Source organism: Heterodontus francisci, chromosome 3 (assembly GCF_036365525.1).
Source record: "Heterodontus francisci isolate sHetFra1 chromosome 3, sHetFra1.hap1, whole genome shotgun sequence".
In the NCBI taxonomy this organism is placed as follows: domain Eukaryota; kingdom Metazoa; phylum Chordata; class Chondrichthyes; order Heterodontiformes; family Heterodontidae; genus Heterodontus; species Heterodontus francisci.
This window is the reverse complement of record NC_090373.1, coordinates 40,671,957-40,691,863: the sequence shown is the minus strand read 5'-3', so window position 1 is coordinate 40,691,863 and position 19,907 is coordinate 40,671,957. Positions and strand designations below refer to the sequence as shown.

The window sequence follows — 19,907 nt, the reverse complement described above, 5'->3', positions numbered from 1 at the left end:
AGGAGGCCCACTGGGATTTTTCAGTTGGCCTCCAGTTTCCCAATGTGGCGGGGGACAGTTTAACTGCCTGGAGGTGGGCACTCAGTGGTAGGTTGGGAGGGTTGGAGTCAGTGCTCCAGCCAGGCCTATAGGCCCTCCCTGCCTCTCTGGGTGTGGGTGCAGCCAACGAAAACCCTGTAGAGGGATTCCCCCTCCTCACAGTGGTGGACTGGCTGCTTTTCCTGCATTTATTTGAATTTTTGAAACAGTTGATGAGAGGATACCTTCATGTTGAAGCACCCTCTCAGTTACTTACCCTGTACTGCAGCTGGGTGATCCTTTCAAGCTGGTAGGCCTCAGATTAGCCCTCCAGCTTCAGGAGCCTGCCTGGCACCCTTAGTTGAACACTTATCTCCATGCCAATTAAGGGGACGCCCCAGTCAAAATCCCAGAGAGTTCTGTGCTTTGTCACCCATTAGATTCTCAAATGATGGTTTGCCAGATTAAAAAAGAAGGTAATGTAATTGGTTATTTAACTCCACATCCCTCTCTTCCCCATCAAAACAAAACACTAAGCAAAGGTTTGCATCCACATTCTTTCCTGAAGACAATGACCATTTCACATCTGCATCAGTTCAGAAACTGCAGGGACCCATTCAAATAAGGGTTCCATTGCTAGTGTGGACCTACCTTTCAGATGCCGAATAGCGCATTGTGCCTCTCGAGCATTTGTCCATGGAATCATGCAGTGTATTGTTTCATCAGAAATCGCCCCGTAGGAATTGGCAACGAATATATTTGTGTATTCAAGTGACATTCCTGTGCCCTGCTATTTTCAAGAAGGCACTAATCCGTTGAAAATAAAGTGGTTGACATCTTTGAGAAAATAACAAGGGAAGCTCGTATAAATATTTAATTGCATTTGTTACTGATTCTGCACAGCAGGATTCCAAGTACAATACATATACACTGAGACTACCAGGGATTAGTAGCAAAGGATAAGGCTGTCAGCTTCCATCTGCAGTGAGCACCATCATCTTGTAGTTGAGTAAGATAATTCATTGTTAAAGAAAGAAAATATATGCTTTCTATAGTATTAAAAGCAGAATGGAGAACATTTTGAACCTTTTGCATGCTAAAAACATCTAAAGTACTTTTTCATATTTTTCTTTTTTTTATTATATTAATTATTAAATGTTTGTTTTCTGTTATTATTTTATTTTCATTTTGTTGTAGATATATTCATATTTGTCTCTAAAAATCAGTAATTGGTTGAAGAGCAATGGGAACAGCAGGGCAGTGGGAAGAATATAGCGTCGAGCTAACACGGACATAGTGGTGACATTTTAACTTATATCACCAAGTGCGAAACAGATGATAATGAATCGGCCGCCCGCTTTATGCTTCACACGATTTTCTTTTCAAGCAATGTATAAATGGGCTGCTCATTCGCCATCTGCATTTTTCACCCAGCAGCTAACAAGTAAATGACACCAATGTGCCGAAACTGATGTGGTGCAATAGTTTGAGATTATTCTACCCTCCATCTCCCCTTGTTATTTTGCTCCTCTTTCAGGACTTGCTCAGACCATTCTCATCTTTCTCTTTCCTCAATATCTGCTCTATAATTCCACCTACTCCCTATCAAATCAGGAATTTAATTCACCAGCTGAATTTTGTCAGCCCTGAAGATGTCCCGCTGCCGGGGCCAAAAGCCTCGGCCAGTACAACCCTGAGGTGGCCTTTTGCCGGCAGCGATCAACGAATAACAGGCCTCTGCCAGGCCTCTGTCCATTCGAGGGTAGCAGCCTGCACCCGCCACCGCCCAGAGCTGCCAGCCATATCAGAAGGCCGGCAGCTCAACAGTCTCAGTAACGGTGGCCAGCTCTGAGGCTGCAGCTTGAGGGGGAGGACGCCCAATACCGAAGTGCCGTCAAAGACACTTAAGTTGTGAGGAAGCCGAGGCCAGGCAGGCTGGCATGGGCGATTGGAGGGGTGCGGTTCATTGTAGCGGCAGCGAGTTTGGCACGGGGGGGGGGGGGCAGCCATTTCCGGTGGGGGGAGCCCTCCATGGACCGTGGCGTGCCCATAAAAGATGACAGGGTTTACCTGGCATTCTCCTCACACAGCAGCAGGCCCTCCTAATGCGGGCAAAATTGAGCCCTTAAGTGGGTAGCTGCATCACTCAGAATCCCGCCGCTGGCAATATGCCACGGCGACGGGAAGTCATCTGGCTGCTCTCCTGACTCCTTCCCCTGCCATATTGCCAGCTCTCCAGCCTCCCAGCCCACTTCCACAGGATCAGGAAAATTCAGCCCCAGATGTTAAATATACACTTTTCTTTCTGTCAATTTTTTCTTTGCTTTCTACTTTCTGTCACTGGATAGAAAGCAAAAAAAAAGGACCTGAGGGAAAGCCAAGTAAGAGAGTAGAAAAAAAGGTACAATTGGAAATAATAATAATGAGCTAATCTCAATAGTTAGCAGTTTATTTAATAATAGGATGACTGTGTTTAAAAATATCAATCACTTGAGCTATTGCTTAATATTTACATTTCTGGGAGGCATATTTTGCACAGATTCACAAGGGAAGCTGCCACTATTTAAACTCCAACAGAGTAGATAGAAGCTAGCAATTTAGCTGTTATTTGTAGACACTTTACAGAAGGCACGAAATTCTCAACCAAACCTAATCCAAATACTTTCTGCTTTTCCAAATGAAAAAAGTAACTAAAGGCAGGTGGCAGGAAAACAAATATGACTTAATAAAAAAAGCCCTATAAAATTTATACCAAGGTGAAACATGCCCATTGATTTGGGCACTAAACCAGGAGAATTGAGCAGGTTTAATTCAAATTAGTAAAGTTTTTACATCTCTGGCCATTTAATGTTTATCTGCAACAGATCTGAGCTTACCTCAAACTGTGAGTATTGTGTCACCTGAGAGAATTTGGGCCCTCAAGGAGCAGGAACATTGATATTTTTGTTTGTTTTAAGACAGACTGGGCAACTAGATGATGAACTGGGCTTTCTGCTTTGGGACCATGGTTCAAATCCAGTCCAGAATAATGTGATAAAAGTCATCCCCTCGGTCTGTTGGCTGTATGGATTTTATATGAAATTAGTTTCAGCGGTAGCTCAGTTCATAGTGGGTTTGTGCTCATAGCAATTTGGCAGTCATTGTTATGAGGAATAAGGGGGACTTTTAAGTTTGTTTCTTACTCCAAGGGATGTTTCAGCCAGCTTGAAGATGAATGGGGCACTATTGTGTTCCATAGTGATCTAAGGATATAAATTACTTTAGTTGATAGTACATTCAAATTAAAGCTGACTGTCTGGGTAGGATTTTGCATTTTGGGTCATAACCCCGAGGCCAAATACAGATCCCAACCCCACAGCATGTCGAGAGCAGTCAACTGACATCGATTGTCCCTGGATTGGCCAATTAGTGGCCAGAGGGCTCACTCACCATTGAATGAAGGACGGTGGGTGGATTCTCCAAGCTGCAGGGCCAATAGGAGTTGCTGGAAGGAGCTTCAGCCTGCTGTTACAGGTAAGGGAGAGAGAGGGCACCTCCATCTTGAGACACCCCCTCAGCAACTTTTAAAACTTTTGAAGTAAAAAAATGGCCACAGCTGCCAGACTACCATTGTGGAGGGGAGACACCTTCACAGGGCAGACTGCGGCCACAGCTGTGCTGAGCTACACAATGAACGGGGGCCTGTAAGTCTTCCTGAAGCGCTTGTGCCACCGGGAAGGTACCTCCAGGCAGCTGCCCTGCTCCCGATGTTGCGGGGGGGCGGTCCCACAGGCTGACTGGAAAATTCCACAGGAAATTGTATTGTGGGCAGGATGATGTGAGGAAATCAGTGCGCTGGCTAGTGGCGCGAATTTACATGCCTGCCCGTCTCCCTTCCCACACCCATATCGGGGTGAAAATCCTGCCCTATGTTTCAACATTTTGCTGTCAAATGACAATGGATTTTACATAGATGCCACCTTTTAAATTATTTTAATGATTCATTCTCAACTTTAACATCCCCACTTTGGACATAATAAAAGCAAAATACTGCGGATGCTGGAAATCTGAAATAAAAACAAGAAATGCTGGAACCACTCAGCAGGTCTGGCAGCATCTGTGAAAAGAGAAGCAGAGTTAACGTTTCGGGTCAGTGACCCTTCTTCGGAACTGACAAATATTAGAAAAGTCACAGGTTATAAGTAGGTGAGGTGGGGGTGGGGCAAGAGATAACAAAGGAGGTCGAGATTGGACCAGGCTACATAGCTGACCAAAAGGTCACAGAGCAAAGGCAAACAATATGTTAATGGTGTGTTGAAAGACAAAGCATTAGTACAGATTAGGTGTTAATACACTGAATATTGAACAGCAGCAAGTGCAAACCTGAAAAAAAACAGTGGGTAAGCAAACTGAACAAACTAAGATGAAATGAAATAAATGCAAAAAAAAAAGATTGTAAAAAATGTAAAAAAGAATGTAAAAAAAAAGGAAGAAAAAAATAACTAAAAATGAAAGTAAAATGGGGGGCTGTCATACTCTGAAATTATTGAACTCAATGTTCAGTCCGGCAGGCTGTAGTGTGCCTAATCGGTAGATGAGATGCTGTTCCTCGAGCTTGCGTTGATGTTCACTGGAACACTGCAGCAATCCCAGGACAGAGATGTGAGCATGAGAGCAGGGGGGAGTGTTGAAATGGCAAGCAACCGGAAGCTCAGGGTCCTGCTTGCGCACTGAGCGGAGATGTTCCGCAAAGCGGTCACCCAGTCTGCGCTTAGTCTCCCCAATGTAGAGGAGACCACACTGTGAGCAGCGAATACAGTAGACTACATTGAAAGACAGTATACTACATCTTTTTGTGGGATATGTCGAGCATTCTTTGTTCCAGTCCTACTCAGGCCCCCTCCCCCAACTCTTTTTCCGGTACATTGATGACTGTATCGGTGCCGTTTCCTGCTCCCGCCCCGAACTGGAAAACTTTATCAACTTTGCTTCCAATTTCCACCCTTCTCTCACCTTTACATGGTCCATCTCTGACACTTCCCTTCCCTTCCTCGACTTCTCTGTCTCCATCTCTGGGGATAGGTTGTCTACTAATATCCATTATAAGCCCACCGACTCCCACAGCTACCTCGACTACACTTCTTCACACCCTACCTCCTGCAAGGACTCCATTCCATTCTCCCAGTTTCTCCGTCTCCGACGCATCTGCTCTGATGATGCTACCTTCCATGACGATGCTTCTGATATGACCTCCTTTTTCCTCAACCGAGGATTTTCCCCCCACTGTGGTTGACAGGGCCCTCAACCGTGTCCGGCCCATTCCCCGCACCTCTACCCTCCCCCCTTCCCCTCCCTCCCAGAACCGTGACAGGGTTCCCCTTGTCCTCACTTTTCACCCCATCAGCCTCCATATCCAAAGGATCATCCTCCGCCATTTCCACCACCTCCAACGTGATGTCACTACCAGTCGCATCTTCCCCTCCCTTCCCCTGTCAGCATTCCAAAGGGATCGTTCCCTCCGCGACACCCTGGTCCACTCCTCCATTACCCCCACCACCTCGTCCCCATCCCATGGCACCTTCCCCTGCAATCGCAGGAGGTGTAATACCTGCCCATTTACCTCCTCTCTCCTCACTATCCAAGGCCCCAAACACTCCTTTCAGGTGAAGCAGCGATTTACTTGTACTTCTTTCAATGTAGTATACTGTATTCGCTGCTCACAGTGTGGTCTCCTCTACATTGGGGAGACCAAGCGCAGACTGGGTGACCGCTTTGCGGAGCATCTCCGCTCAGTGAGCAAGCAGGACCCTGAGCTTCCGGTTGCTTGCCATTTCAACACTCCCCCCTGCTCTCATGCTCACATCTCTGTCCTGGGATTGCTGCAGTGTTCCAGTGAACATCAACGCAAGCTCGAGGAACAGCATCTCATCTACCGATTAGGCACACTACAGCCTGCCGGACTGAACATTGAGTTCAATAATTTCAGAGCATGACAGCCCCCCATTTTACTTTCATTTTTAGTTATTTTTTTCTTCCTTTTTTCTTACATTCTTTTTTACATTTTTTACAATCTTTTTTTTTGCATTTATTTCATTTCATCTTAGTTTGTTCAGTTTGCTTACCCACTGTTTTTTTTCAGGTTTGCACTTGCTGCTGTTCAATATTCCGTGTATTACACCTAATCTGTACTAATGCTTTGTCTTTCAACACACCATTAACATATTGTTTGCCTTTGCTCCGTGACCTTTTGGTCAGCTATGTAGCCTGGTCCAATCTGCACCTTCTCCTTTGTTATCTCTTGCCCCACCCCCACCTCACCTACTTATAACCTGTGACTTTTCTAATATTTGTCAGTTCCGAAGAAGGGTCACTGACCCGAAACGTTAACTCTGCTTCTCTTTTCACAGATGCTGCCAGACCTGCTGAGTGGTTCCAGCATTTCTTGTTTTTATTTTATCCCACTTTGTACATGTTTGGCAAATTACATAGAATGTACAGCACAGGAACAGGCTATTCGTTCCAACTTATCTATGGTGTACACAAAGCACCTCGCACCCCACCCGCCTTCACCTTACTGTTATCAGCATAATCTTCTGTTCTTTTCTCCCTCATGTGTTCATCTCGCTTTCCCTTAAATGTATCTATGCTAGTGACTATATTATATTTATAGCCCCTCGGTTTAGAACTAGATTAACATCCAATTTAATCGCTGACCGTACTCATCCAAATCGCTTCCTGATTATTTCAAAACTGTTCAAGCAATTTTACAGCTTTCAAAATGCTGGCATGTTTTAAATACAGCATCATTTTAGAATCAGTATGACCTTGGACCCAGACTGTACTGAATGCGCTGTGAAATTGTGTTTTGAAAGCTGCAGCTGTGTAATGGCCACAGAAGTGCTTTTCATACATTCTATGACTGAATGTGTTAAGGACCATTCAAACAACAGTTACAATCCCATTTTTATATCTGTGTGAAGTGTTTTCAGGTGAGTGTCCACACTGAGGTGGCAATATAACTTGCAGTTCAAGTCCCGAGGCTGATTCTCAGGCACACTAAAGGCACACAGTGTGAGCTCCTGCCCAGGAGTCTGTCATACTGCGTTCAGGTTTCACAGTGTAGTGTAAATCCAGTCCAACTGAGATTAAGCATTTCCCAGGTGGTCTGTTGAATCTGCTGGCCTTTTTATAAACGTACTATTGAATCTTTGTAATAAATGAAGCCACTCGCTCACTCTTCTTATTAAGGAATAGCCAGAGAAAGTCAAGCCCTGCGCATGCTTTCATAGAGCAAGGCTCAACCAGGTGCAGCCTGCAGTGTCACACAGAACTTGCAGCTGTGCTCACTCTGCAATGGTATACCTCAGTTCAGTAGTGTTGTGTAACAACATCATTATGGAATTTTCTTAAAAGGGCAGTACCATCACTAAAAAAATTGCTTGCCAAACATGCTTTGCTGGCTTAAAAATAACCAGCATAATGATCTAAAATCTGCTGCAATCCATGACAAAATCCATTAATATTGTGACATAAGAAGGGACGGAACTTCTCTCTTGTTTCTCTTCAGGCACATTTTTCCGAAGGCAGTGAGCCTTTATATAGAATAATGCTTTATTGGATATTGCTTGAAGGTATATTTCTCAACATGCAAATTTGAAAATTGGGCTAACAGGCCCACAGTATTAGGGATGTTTTGTTTTACATTATGCATTGTACCATGAATATTTGAGGACCCTAATATTATCATTTACTGTAATTTATGTGCATCAAATAAGTTTAATTCACTGTTATGATTTTCACACATTTTAATGCCCTGTATATTGTAACTATTTGTAAATGTACTACAATAGAATTATGACCCAACTAGTGACTGCACTCTATGTCTACATTGGTCACATTTCATTCTGGTAGTTCTTACCTTGACAACATGTTGATTAGGGGATTATACTTAACACCCATAGTTTTTAACAAAGTGATTGAAGATCTAGGAGGGGATTTTAAACCTCTCTGATCAGTGGGAGCTAGACATGTGGTCAGTTAAAATTGCTGAAGTTACCTCCCCGATCTAAAGCTGATTGGTTCCGATTCTCTTGAGCAGGCAGTCAGGAAACCCACCAAAAACCGGCGGGCTCATTTTTGACTTTAGCATGTTCTAATGTTCTACTGGGTGGCATGAATGGGAAGCGACAGTGAGCTTCCAGTCAGGCCAACACAGTGGCGAAGATTGGGCCCAACAAGTAAGTTTTAATTTTTTTTTTTTACTTTCCTTATGAAGCAGGAGTGCTCATCTAGGCTCAACAAGAAAATCCTAGATCTTCCCCCTGCTGCATGCTTTTCATTAGTAGAGCACTGTGACTACCTTAAAAACACATAAGGAGGTTTTGTCAGGTTCAAACTAAATTTAAGTTGCATCTTTTTTTTCAGCCATCAGTTGTGGTATTCCAAAAACCCCTGGAAATGGCTCAGTCTTTGGCAGAGACTATAGCATGGGCAGCAAGGTCAACTACCAGTGCAGTGAAGGCTTCCTGCTGGAATCTAGTCAACAAGCAATAGCTATTTGCAGAGAAGATGGAATGTGGAGTAATAATTGGAAGACCCCACAATGTAAACGTGAGTTTCTATACTCAGTGTACAACATGTATATATTTTTGAGTGGAATATGTGCAGTTCTTTTCTAATTCTTTACTCTATATCATCTCAAAGATATTTGGAACTGGATGGATGCAAGTTGACCTGATTCTCGGGAAATCATTGCAACATTTTTGTGTTTCTTTTTCTCTAGCATGCTTTTGAAATGCTCACTGAAAAAACAGGTGCCTCTTCCAGCTTTGTACTTTGACAAAGATTGCTTTAATTAGCAGAATTCTAAGCAGTGGGATACATTTATTTATTTTTTTATTTTGTTTTTATTTAGAGATACAGCACTGAAATAGGCCCTTCGGCCCACCGAGTCTGTGCCGACCATTTATACTAATCCTATACTAATTCCATATTCCTACCACATCCCCATCTGTCCCTATATTTCCCTGCCACCTACCTATACTGGGGGCAATTACTAATGGCCAATTTACCTATCAACCTGCAAGTCTTTGGCATGTGGGAGGAAACCGGAGCACCCGGAGGAAACCCACGCAGACACAGGGAGAACTTGCAAACTCCACACAGGCAGTACCCAGAATTGAACCCGGGTCCCTGGAGCTGTGAGACTGCGGTGCTAACCACTGCGCCACTGTGCCGCCATTTCTCTGCAGCTTTTGTGCCTGTTCAACCCATTGTTTGAAAATGTGGTCTGCTTATGTGTAGAAGGTCTTCGAAACCCTTATTTTTAAATATCCTTTGCTGGGTCGTTCAGATGTAAAGCTGGGTTAGTTGCCCAAATAGGAACAGGCTTTCCTGAGATTAAAGAAGATATATTGAGAAAAAAGAGAAAGATTTTCATTTATATAGCGCCTTTCATAACCACTCGACACCACGATAAAATACTTCTTTGAAGTGTAGTACTGTAGTTGTGTAGGAAATGCGGCAGCCAATTTTCACATAGCAAACTCCTGTAAACAGTATTGGGATAATAACCAGAATAGCCCATCCACTAGCAGATCAGACTGGACCACATAAAGCACTATTGAGTCCTGCTTTCGCCTTTTAAAACTGCTCATTATTCCAGGAGCATCCTGGAATGCAACGATAAGCCTAGGCTTCCTTTCTCTATTGCAAACCGTCTTCTTAAACTTCTCTCCCCTGTCTTCTCCACTCTCACCTCCAACAATAAGAGCAAAGAGTTCATGGATTTCTTTGCCACTAAGATCGAGGCCATCGGATCAGCTGCCTCTGCCACTTCCCTCATCCCAACTGGCCAAACTTCCTCTAATGCTTCCCTCTGTCTGAGCCCTGAACTCACATCTTTCTCTAGTTTACGAACATACGAATTAGGAGTAGAAGTAGGCCACTCAGTCCCGTGAGCCTGCTCTGCCATTCAATAAGTTCATGGCTGAACTGATTTCGCCACATTTCCACCTACCCCCGATAACCTTCCACCCTCTTGCTTATCAAGAATCTACCTACCTCTGCCTTAAACACATTCAAAGACTCTGCTTCCTCCGCCTTTTGAGGAAGAGAGTCACGACCTTCTGCGAGAAATAATTTTTCCTCATCTCTATCTTAAATGGACGACCCCTTATTTTTAAATAATGACCCCTAGTTCTAGATTCTCCCACAAGGGGAAACATCCTTTCCACATCCACCCTGTCAAAACCCCTCAGAATCTTATATGTTTCAATCAAGTCACCTCTTACTCTTCTAAATTCCAGCAGATACAAGCTTGGCCTGTTCAATCTTTCCTCATAAGATAGCCTGCCCATTCCAAGTATTAGTTTAGTAAGCCTTCTTTGAACTGCTTCCAACGCATTTACATCCTTTTCTCTCTATCTTGTTTCTCTCCCATCTACCCTCGTGCCCTCTACAAGCTCATCTTGTCCATGGGAACCATCTCCTGCTTCCTCGGCCCTATTCACACTAAACTGCTGACCACACAACCTTCCCTCCTGCTCCCCATGTTAGCCGATATTGTTAACGGTTCTCTCTTCAGGTGTTGTCCCTCTTTCCTTTAAGTCTGCTGTCATCACTCCTGTCCTCAGGAAACCAACCCTTGACCTCACCGTCCCTGCAAACTACTGCCCCATCTCCAACCTGCCTTTGTCTACAAAGTCCTTGAATCTGTTGTCTCTGTCCAAATCCACACTTATCTTTCCTGCAACTCCATGTTTGAATCCCTCCATTCAGGTTTCCGCCCCGCCACTGTACTGGAACAGCTCTTATCAAAGCCACAAGAGACATCCTATGTGACTCTGACAAAGCTAAACCTTCCCTCCTAGTCCTTTTCAACCTGTCTTCAGTCTTTGACATGGTTGACCACATCTTCTGCCACTGCCTCTCCACTGTCATTGAGCTGGATAGGACTGTAATCTCCTCCAGCCCTACAACCCTCTGAGATATCTGCACTCCTCTAATTCTGGCCTTTTGAGCATCCCCGATTTTAATCGCTTCACCATTGGTAGCCATGCCTTCAGCTGCCTAGGCATACCCTCCCAACACCTCTCTGCCTCTCTACTTCACATTCCTCCTTTAAGACACTCGTTAAAACTTATCTCTAGGACCAAAATTTTGGTAATTTGGCCTAATATCTCCTTATGTGACTTGTATCGTACTTTGTTTTATAATGGCCCTGTAAAGTGCCTTGGGACATTTTATTTATGTCAAAGGTGCGATATAAATACGAGTTGCTTTGTTGTGGCTAAACTGATTTTGTGATGTCGATTGAGGAATAAATATTGGCCAGGACATCAGGGATAATCCCCTGCTTTTCCTTTGAAATAGTCCAGATGGACTGCAGCAGTTCAAGAAGACGGTCATCACCATCTTCTCAAAGGCAATTAGGGATGGCCAACAAATGGCAGCCTTGCCAGTGATGCACACATCCCAGGAATACATTTTTTTTAAAGTGCCCTGGGCTCTTTTATGTCCACTTAAAAGGGTAGGCGGCGCCTTTCTTTAACACCTTATTCGAAAGATGGCACCTCTGTCAGAACAAAACTCTCGGATTACTGCATTGGAGTGTCAGCCTAGATTGTTGTCCTCAAGTCTTGGAACGTGATTTGAACTCACAACCTTCTAACTCAGAGGTGAGAATGCTACTGACTGAGCCATAGCTAACACTTTACATATAAATATTAGATATTATTGTATCGCTATATATCTTTTATTAGATATTGTCATTTATATTATTTAGATACTATGTATAGACATTAGATGTATTGAAAATAATTCAGAGAAAAATGACTAGGATGATTCATGCCCGATGTGAAAAAGTTATAGGGAAATACACAAGTGACTAAACTTACTTTCTTTAGAAAAGGACTGAGGATCTTTAAAATAATGAAAAGTGCAGATAAGGTTGAATTATGCATGCTGTCTAATTTGTACAACAAGAGTAGGGGTGCAAGTCATAGTACAAACTCAAACATCAAGCAAGATTTGAAAGACAAATTTTTTTCTGAAGTATGGTGGCTATTTGAGATGAATTTTCAGAGAAGGTTTCAGTTTAGTTTAGAGATACAGCACTGAAACAGGCCCTTCGGCCCACCGAGTCTGTGCCGACCATCAACCACCCATTTATACTAATCCTACACTAATCCCATATTCCTACCACATCCCCACCTGACCCTATATTTCCCTACCACCTACCTATACTAGGGGCAATTTATAATGGCCAATTTACCTATCAACCTGCAAGTCTTTTGGCATGTGGGAGGAAACCGGAGTTTGGTTTGGTTCAGATCAATCAAGAATGTAGATTCAAAGTTTTAGCAATGTTGCTGGAACCGGTGATCCCGCCCCCGCCCCCCCCCACAATGGTATGCAAAGGTACTTGGCCTTTGAAATTCAAACAACACCAAGTTATATCAAGTGGACTGTACTCTTTGACAAAAGCCTTTGATATCTTCCTCTGTCATGTGATGTTTGCCCACAATACATTTTGTGAAAGCAAGAGGTTAGATGGGATTTGCAACTTAATCTGTAGGGATGCCCAACATTTCTTCAGTTGTATTCAAGAGAAAATATGCATAAGAAAGTGAAAACCTGAAGAGGAAATGCAAATGTTGAAGATGGAAATTTGGCAGTGCATTTCAATGGGTCCACAGTGAATACCTCCCCCCAAAATATTAAATTTTACATGATATCGCCTGGTTAATTTGAAGCAATTTTATAATGTAAAATCATATGGCATTTCAGTTTTTGACAGATAAACAGGACCATCAGTTCCCCAAAAATTTACTTTAACATCACTCTTCAACATCCAGCTCCCTCGCTTGCTCCAGTTCAGAGATATATTGCATGCAATTTGCCTCACACCTTATTTCAGAGACATCCTCATTTTGCTAATCCCTCAAGTTTATATTGGCAGTTCCTTTCCCACTTCCCCTTTCAGTTCAGCTCAGCATTGTTTACTTCTCTCAATTCAACCTAACACACCGCTCAGGTAGTAATCTCAGGATTACCACAGGCTAATTGGCATAGAAGTAGACAGACCAGGAAGGTGAATGCATGGCTGAAAGATCAATGTGGGAAGGAAGGATTCCATTTCATGGGAAACTGGCACCAGTACTTGGACAGGAAGGAGCTGTACTGCTGGGACAGGGTCTACCTAAACCAGAATGGGAAACGAGAAGTAGGGCCGTGAATAACACTTCAATCTATTAAAACGGGGTGGTGGGGGATCTGGCAAAAATGGCATAAACCGGAAGGTAAAAGAAATAGGCGAAGGGAATAAAGCCCAGACTAAGGTACAGAATAAGGGTAACACAATCTGTCAGGGAACAGACACAGTTGTAGAACATAACTATGCTAAGGTTAGCATTTATTGCCCATCCCTAATTACATTTGCAATACAACTGAGTGGCTTGTTAGGCCCTTTCAGAAGGCAGTTAAAAGTTAACCGCATTGCTGTTGATCTGGAATCCCAAGTAGGCTAGATTGGGTAAGGACGACAGATTTTATTCCCCAAAGGGCATTAGTGAACCAGATGGATTTTTACAACAATCTGCTAGTTTCAGGGTCATCATTGCTGATACTAGCTTTTTATTCCAGATTTATTTCATTAACCGAATTTAAATTCCCCAGCTGCTGTGGTAGGATTTGATCTCATGTCTGCAGATTATTAGTTCAGTCTTCTAAGTTACTAATACAGTAAAATAACCACTATGTTCGTGTTACTTAAACAGCAATGTGCATAACATCCAAAACAAAATAAGGGCAACAATTCATACCAAACAGCCTGATGCTGGTTGTCCTGAGGGAGAGATCTGCGCTTTGTTCCAGAACCTTCCACTGCACCAGAGGGAAATGAGATGTCACAGGGGAGCTGGAGTCTGACACTAGGGGCAGGGCAGCCCCTCGCTTCATCGATGCCGACCTGTGATCTAATGCTAGAGGCTGTGAGGGAGAGGAGGAAGGTCCTCTTTTCAGAGGGCAGCAGGAGGAGGCCACCTCGTCCTGCAGCAGGGGCACCTCTCTGTTCAGTGTTACCCCCTTCTGCCTCCTCTTCCTTCTCCTCTTACCTCCGGCTCCTGCTCCTCCACCAATGAACTGTCTCCTTCCAGGGTCTCATTGTCATCAAGGTCCACACTTCTCTGGAGGGCCATGTTATTGCCAGCACAATGGACCACTGTAATGACTGAGACCCTTGCAGGAGGATATTGGTCCAGACACCAAAAGCACATCTTCAGAAACCCGAAGGCCTGCTGAATGGCTGTCCTGCTGAGCAGGTGGCATTAGTTGCTTTGCCTCTGTGCCTCTGTCTGGGGCTCCCATAGAGGGGTCGGTAACCATCTCAAGGGACTTCCCTTGTCCCCCCTGGATCCATCCATACACTTTGAGGGATGGAGTGAAGAGCCAAGTTAGCCTGGACTGGCGGAAGATGAAGGAATCATGTCAGCTGCCAGGAATGCGAGCACACACATGGAGGAAGCTCTTGTGGTCACAGACCAGTTAGACGTTGAGGGAGTGGAAGCCCTTCTTGCTAATGGACCTCACTGGCTGGTCACTGGCTGCCTTGATGGCTACATGGGAGCAAGTGATGATACCCTGCACCTGGGGGAATCCAGCGATAGAAGCAAAATCCAATACCCTCTGTGCCCAGGCAGGCCCATCTGTGTCAAAGTGGATGCAACCCCCAACCTCCTGAGTATGGCATCTGTGACCTTCCTGCTGGCATGATGAGCTGCCGATTGCGAGATGCCACCTAGATTCGCAGCTGATCCCTAGAACCACCCAGCTGCATAGAAATTCAGGGCGATGGTGACCTTGACAGCTGCAGGTAAGGGACTGCCTTGAGGCCCACGAGGCCTCAGGTCATTGTGGATCAGAGCACAAATGCCGGCAATCATCTGCCTGGATAGGTGCAGTCTCTTACGGCACTGGTGCTCTGTCATTTGCAGGTAGCTGACTCTTGGGCTGTAGATCCAATGTCTTGGGTAGTGCCTTCTCCCTTGCAATCCCCTGCTGTGCTTCTCTGGCCTCCTGCTGTCCTGGATCTGCTGAAGCTCATCCTGGTGCTCTGTTCAATGTCAGAGGAACCTGTTCCCATATGAACTCCCTCAACTGGGCTTTGTGCATTCACCAAGCCTTCCCCTGCCAACCCCAGCTGCAACAGTAATGCCACCTGGCTCATGCCTCGCTCCAGATTCCTGCCACTCACCACTAAGAAAAACAAGTCTGCAGCTGCAGCAGTGGCCACTCTGTGGCACCTTTGGAGCAGCTGAGCTTCATTTTGGGCTCCTGCATGGCCTTTTCCATAGCCCTCATGGCCCTCCGCATTGTTCATGTCTTCTAAACCCTGCTGTGATCCAGACAAGCTGTTTTCCATGAGTTGTTCCATCGAAAATCACAAACTGCTGCTGACAAGCATGTGAATGAGCTCCACAATGAGCTCAACAGGCAATTAATTGGAGGCATGCAGTGTTGCCATTCCCTCTCTCCTGGCGTCCCTTCAAAAATGTCTTCGTGTTCTGGAGGAGGTGGGACCTGGTGCTGACCTCTGAGAATCACACGTGCATCCGCTCCCAGCCCCAATGGCCTTTAAAACTCTGGCCCCAGAAGCTGCTGGCAGTTTCAAGTGAGTAATGACAGCGAACACTGACAATTTCGCTCGAGTCACTACTGCAAAATCTGAGCCAATGTTGTGATGAGACAATCAGCTGGGAGGCACCAAGCGCTAGAAAGGCGGGTCCCTAAACAGGAGGTAAAGGAAATCAGAGATGAACTCAATTATCTTCAAATAGTTCATTACAGATCAGCAGCACAGACAGGTTGGGAGCCAAGTTTTCTTCTTTTACCGAGAAAAAAAGCATGTTTGTTTTTTGTGCATAATTAAGAAATTACAATAGAAATCACATTATCAGAAATCAAATTCTCTCTATTTTTGTTCATGAGTCATTCGTCATGGAGAGAAACATTCCTCCATTTTTTCATTAAAGTGAAAGTTTGGACCCAAGGGGCAGTACACGTTCTTCCCTCCCTGCCAGGAAATTGCTCAATATTTTGTGGTATTTTATGACCCAAAAAGAACAAGAGAAAATTTCAGCTTTGAAGGCAAGGTAACCTTTCAGCATGATGCTTCCTTGCACTGCATTGGATAGCATGGATTTTACATTTTCAGACTACCTGCCACAGATAAGATAGGAAATCAAACTAAGTAAATAAACTGAGTACATTACAAATTTAAATTAGTACAGGCTGTTTAAAAGTGATAATTGAATGGTCTAAGCATTTGTAACCTTGTATGATTCTTGAAAGAAGCCCATGAGTTTGAATTGTTAATCAGGAAATTAATGTGTTTCAAATTCACGGGCTAAATGTGATTACATCATTTACTTTAACTAAGTGTGTTTTAAAATGATAATGACATTTTCCAGTTGTCTGACAATTTTATTGAATTGGAAAATGGAAAGTTGAAAGGCCATAAGAAATAAATTTAGAAGCAGCAATATGTACAATTTGCTTTTCGAAAACATGCAGGTATAAAGCCAGTCATGGTCAGTAACTCAAAAGCAAGGTGAAACCGACATGAAACCTAGAGTTTAAATAGAGTGAGGGAATGGAAAAACCTTCAGAAAGTAACCTTTCCTATTTCAGGCCTGTCATGGAAAAGTACTTAATTAGTTGCCATATTCATCTCCTATTCATTCACTTTATCTGTGTCTTATTTCTCATCAAAGAAGACAACAAAAAACAAGGAGATTTCATTCTTCACAGCACTTGTTCTGTTCCTTGTACAGGTTATTCAGTAGACATAGTGGGGAAAAAGTCTATATGGGTTCCATCAAAGGAATATGGGCAGAATCTTAACTGCCAAGGGAAGAAGGGTTCAGGTACGTATGGAAAGTTAAATTCCCTAAAAGTGACGTCGGGTAAGGATCCCAACATTATTCTGCCCTCTTCCAGATTGGGCTTGCAGGTGAGTGGGGAACCCCTTTGGAGTTGTTGGGTGAGTGATTGACATATGCAAGTAGGTCATTAACTGGTGTTATAGCCAACCATTCTGGCTTTAACAGTCAGCACACCGATTGACCAAACTGTCAGCAACTCACTGGGGTCAACCAGGCGAGTGCACAGCGGGGAGTGCATCTTCAGTGAAACTGATAGGTTGGGAAGGCTTTGAGCAATGAAACTGTAGAGCTGCTGACTCGCCCAGGTGAGAGGCTGCTACTCACAGCCCTTCTTTGGAGAGTGTACTCTCGCTGCTTGACTGGTGATTGCCAACTTCTTGGAAGTCAGTTCACCTGTCTTGTACTTCACTCATCTTGAACTGCACTTCCCTACTGTCAGTCTTCACTACAGCATGGGAGCAGCTTATGCAGCTCTACCTTGCACCTTTGATGAGGAATAAGAGGAGCTGCAACAGAGTTTACAGGCAGAGGAGCAGGTCTCTCGACATGTGTGAGCACCAGTGCCTCAGGAGGCTCAGGATTTCACTGCAGGGCATTGCTGACATCTGCAGCTTCCTGGATCAAGACCTTCTTTCCAGTGGACTACAACTTAGCTTTTACCGGAGGGCTAACCACCTCCCTATCCTGGCCTCACAGCCTCTCCATGAGGTTGGGTGCTCTTTCCTCCCATAAGGAGAGAAATAAAAGAAAGACTTTCATTTAGATAGCATCATTCATGACCATTGGATGTCTCAAAGCACTTTACACCCAATGAAGTACTTTTGAGTGTAGTCACTGCTGTCATGTAGGAAAGCAGAGAACTATGAGCAGGGGTCGGCAACATGTCCATACATGGACACCAGTGACTGTGGTAAAGGATTTTGAGCTCCATGATTGGTAATTTCAGGGACGAGAAATTTCCCATTGACTGCTTCTTTCAGACCAGTCCGACTTTTAAAAAAAAATGCAAGTGTCAGTTTCAGAGCTGGCAGCTGACAGGTAACAGGTCCTGAGAGTGGGAGCAGCAGTTTCTGAACTTCAGGTAGATTCGGGGTTTTCTGGTGGGATGGGATTTTCTTTTAAAATCCTGCTGGAAAACCCCGAATCTGTTCAAAATTCAGAAACTGCTGTCCCAATTTCAGCAACAGTCAGAAAGAGAGAGAGAGAGAGTGAGGTGGGGGGCGGAGAGTGAGGGAGGGGACAGAGAGAGGGTGTAGACAGAGAGAGAGGGGGATGAGAGAGTAGGAATGACACAGAGAAGGGGAACAACACAGAATGGGGTGAAAAACACAGAGAGGGACAACACAGAAGGGGGGGGGAACAATACAGAGAGGGGGAGGAACAATACAGAGAGGGGATAACAATACATAAAGGGGGATAACACAGAGAGGGGGGAACACAGAGAGGGCACACACAAAAATGGGGGGACACAGAGAGGAAGGGGGAGAGAGTGATCAAGATGACTCCTGACAGATTTTAAGTAGAATAGTCATACAACATGCTGATCAGAAAAACATCTTGAGATGATCATGGACAGATATACAAAGGTGTCAATCCAGTACTAGATTATAGTAGAAGGCAAATAATTTACTAGGTTGAATTTGTCGGGAAACAGAGTACAAATTCAAAAGGTTTTATCAATGTATAAGCGGCCTATCCCTCACTCTGCCATTACCATAAAGCCAAGCAACTATCCCTTGTTCAATGAGGAGTGTAGGAAAGCATGCCAGGAGCAGCACCAGGCATAAATAAAAATGAGGTGCCAACCTGGTGAAGCTACAACACAGGACTACTAGCATGCCAAACAGCAGAAGCAGCTTGCAATGGACAAAGCTAAGCAATCCCAGAACCAATGGATCAGATCAAAGCTCTGCAGTCCTGCCACATCCAGTCGTGAATGGTGGTGGACAATTAAACAACTAGCTGGAAAATGAGGCTTCACGAACATGCCTATCCTGAATGATGGTGGAGCCCAGCACATCAGTGCAAAAGACAAGGCTGAAACATTTGCAACCACCTTTAGCCAGAAGTGCCAAATGGATGATCCACCTCGGCCTCTTCTTGAAGTCCCCAGCATCACAGACGCCAGGCTTCAGCCAATTCAATTCACTCCACATAATATCAAGAAACATCTGAAGGCACTGGATACAGTAAAGGCTATGGGCTCCGACAACATTCCAGCTGTAGTACTGAAGACCTGTGCTCCAGAACTAGCCGCGCCACTAGCCAAACTGTTTCAGTACAGCTACAGCACTGGCCTCTACCTGGCGATTGCCTAGGTATCTTGTGTCCCTATAAAGCAGGACAAATCCAATCTGGCCAATTACCACCCCATCAATCAATTTCCAATCATCAGCAAAGCGATGGAAAATGTCATCGACAGTGCTTTCAAGTGACGCTTACTCATCAATAACCTATTTACTGATGGATTTCACCAGGGTCACTTGGCTCCAGACCTCATTACAGTCTTGGTCCAAACATCAACAAAACAGCTGAATTCCAGAGATGAGGTGAGAGTGACTGCCCTCGAGATCAAGGCAGCATTTAACAGAGTATGGCATCAAGGAGTCCTAGTAAAATTGAAGTCAATGGGAATTGGGGGGAAAACTCTCTACTGGTTGGAGTCATACCTCGCACAAAGGAAGGTGGTTGTGGTTGTTGGAGGCCAATCATCTCAGCTCCAGGACATCACTGCAAGAGCAATGTCCTAGGCCCAGTTGTTTCCCTCCATCATAAGGTCAGAAGTGAGGATGTTCGCTGATGGTTGCAAAGAAGGCTGAGAAGTGACCTAATAGACGTCTATAAAATTATCAAAGGTTTTGATGGAGTGGATACAGAAAGAATGCTTCCACTCGTGGGGAAGAGCATAACTAGAGGTCATCAATATAAAATAGTCACCAAGAAATTCAATAGGGAATTCAGAAGAAA

At 44.3% G+C, this 19,907-nt stretch overlaps 1 protein-coding gene across 3 annotated transcripts in view; it reads left to right on the top strand.

Annotated features, from left to right (window-relative positions):
- LOC137355859 (CUB and sushi domain-containing protein 1-like) overlaps positions 1 to 19,907 on the top strand; it is a 1,186,508-nt gene that overhangs the window by 946,183 nt on the left and 220,418 nt on the right. For all 3 annotated transcript variants that reach the window (XM_068021465.1, XM_068021474.1, XM_068021456.1), the window contains exon 45: positions 8,422 to 8,607. In XM_068021465.1, coding sequence (XP_067877566.1) covers positions 8,422 to 8,607 — 186 coding nt within the window. The remainder of the gene's footprint in view (positions 1 to 8,421; positions 8,608 to 19,907) is intronic.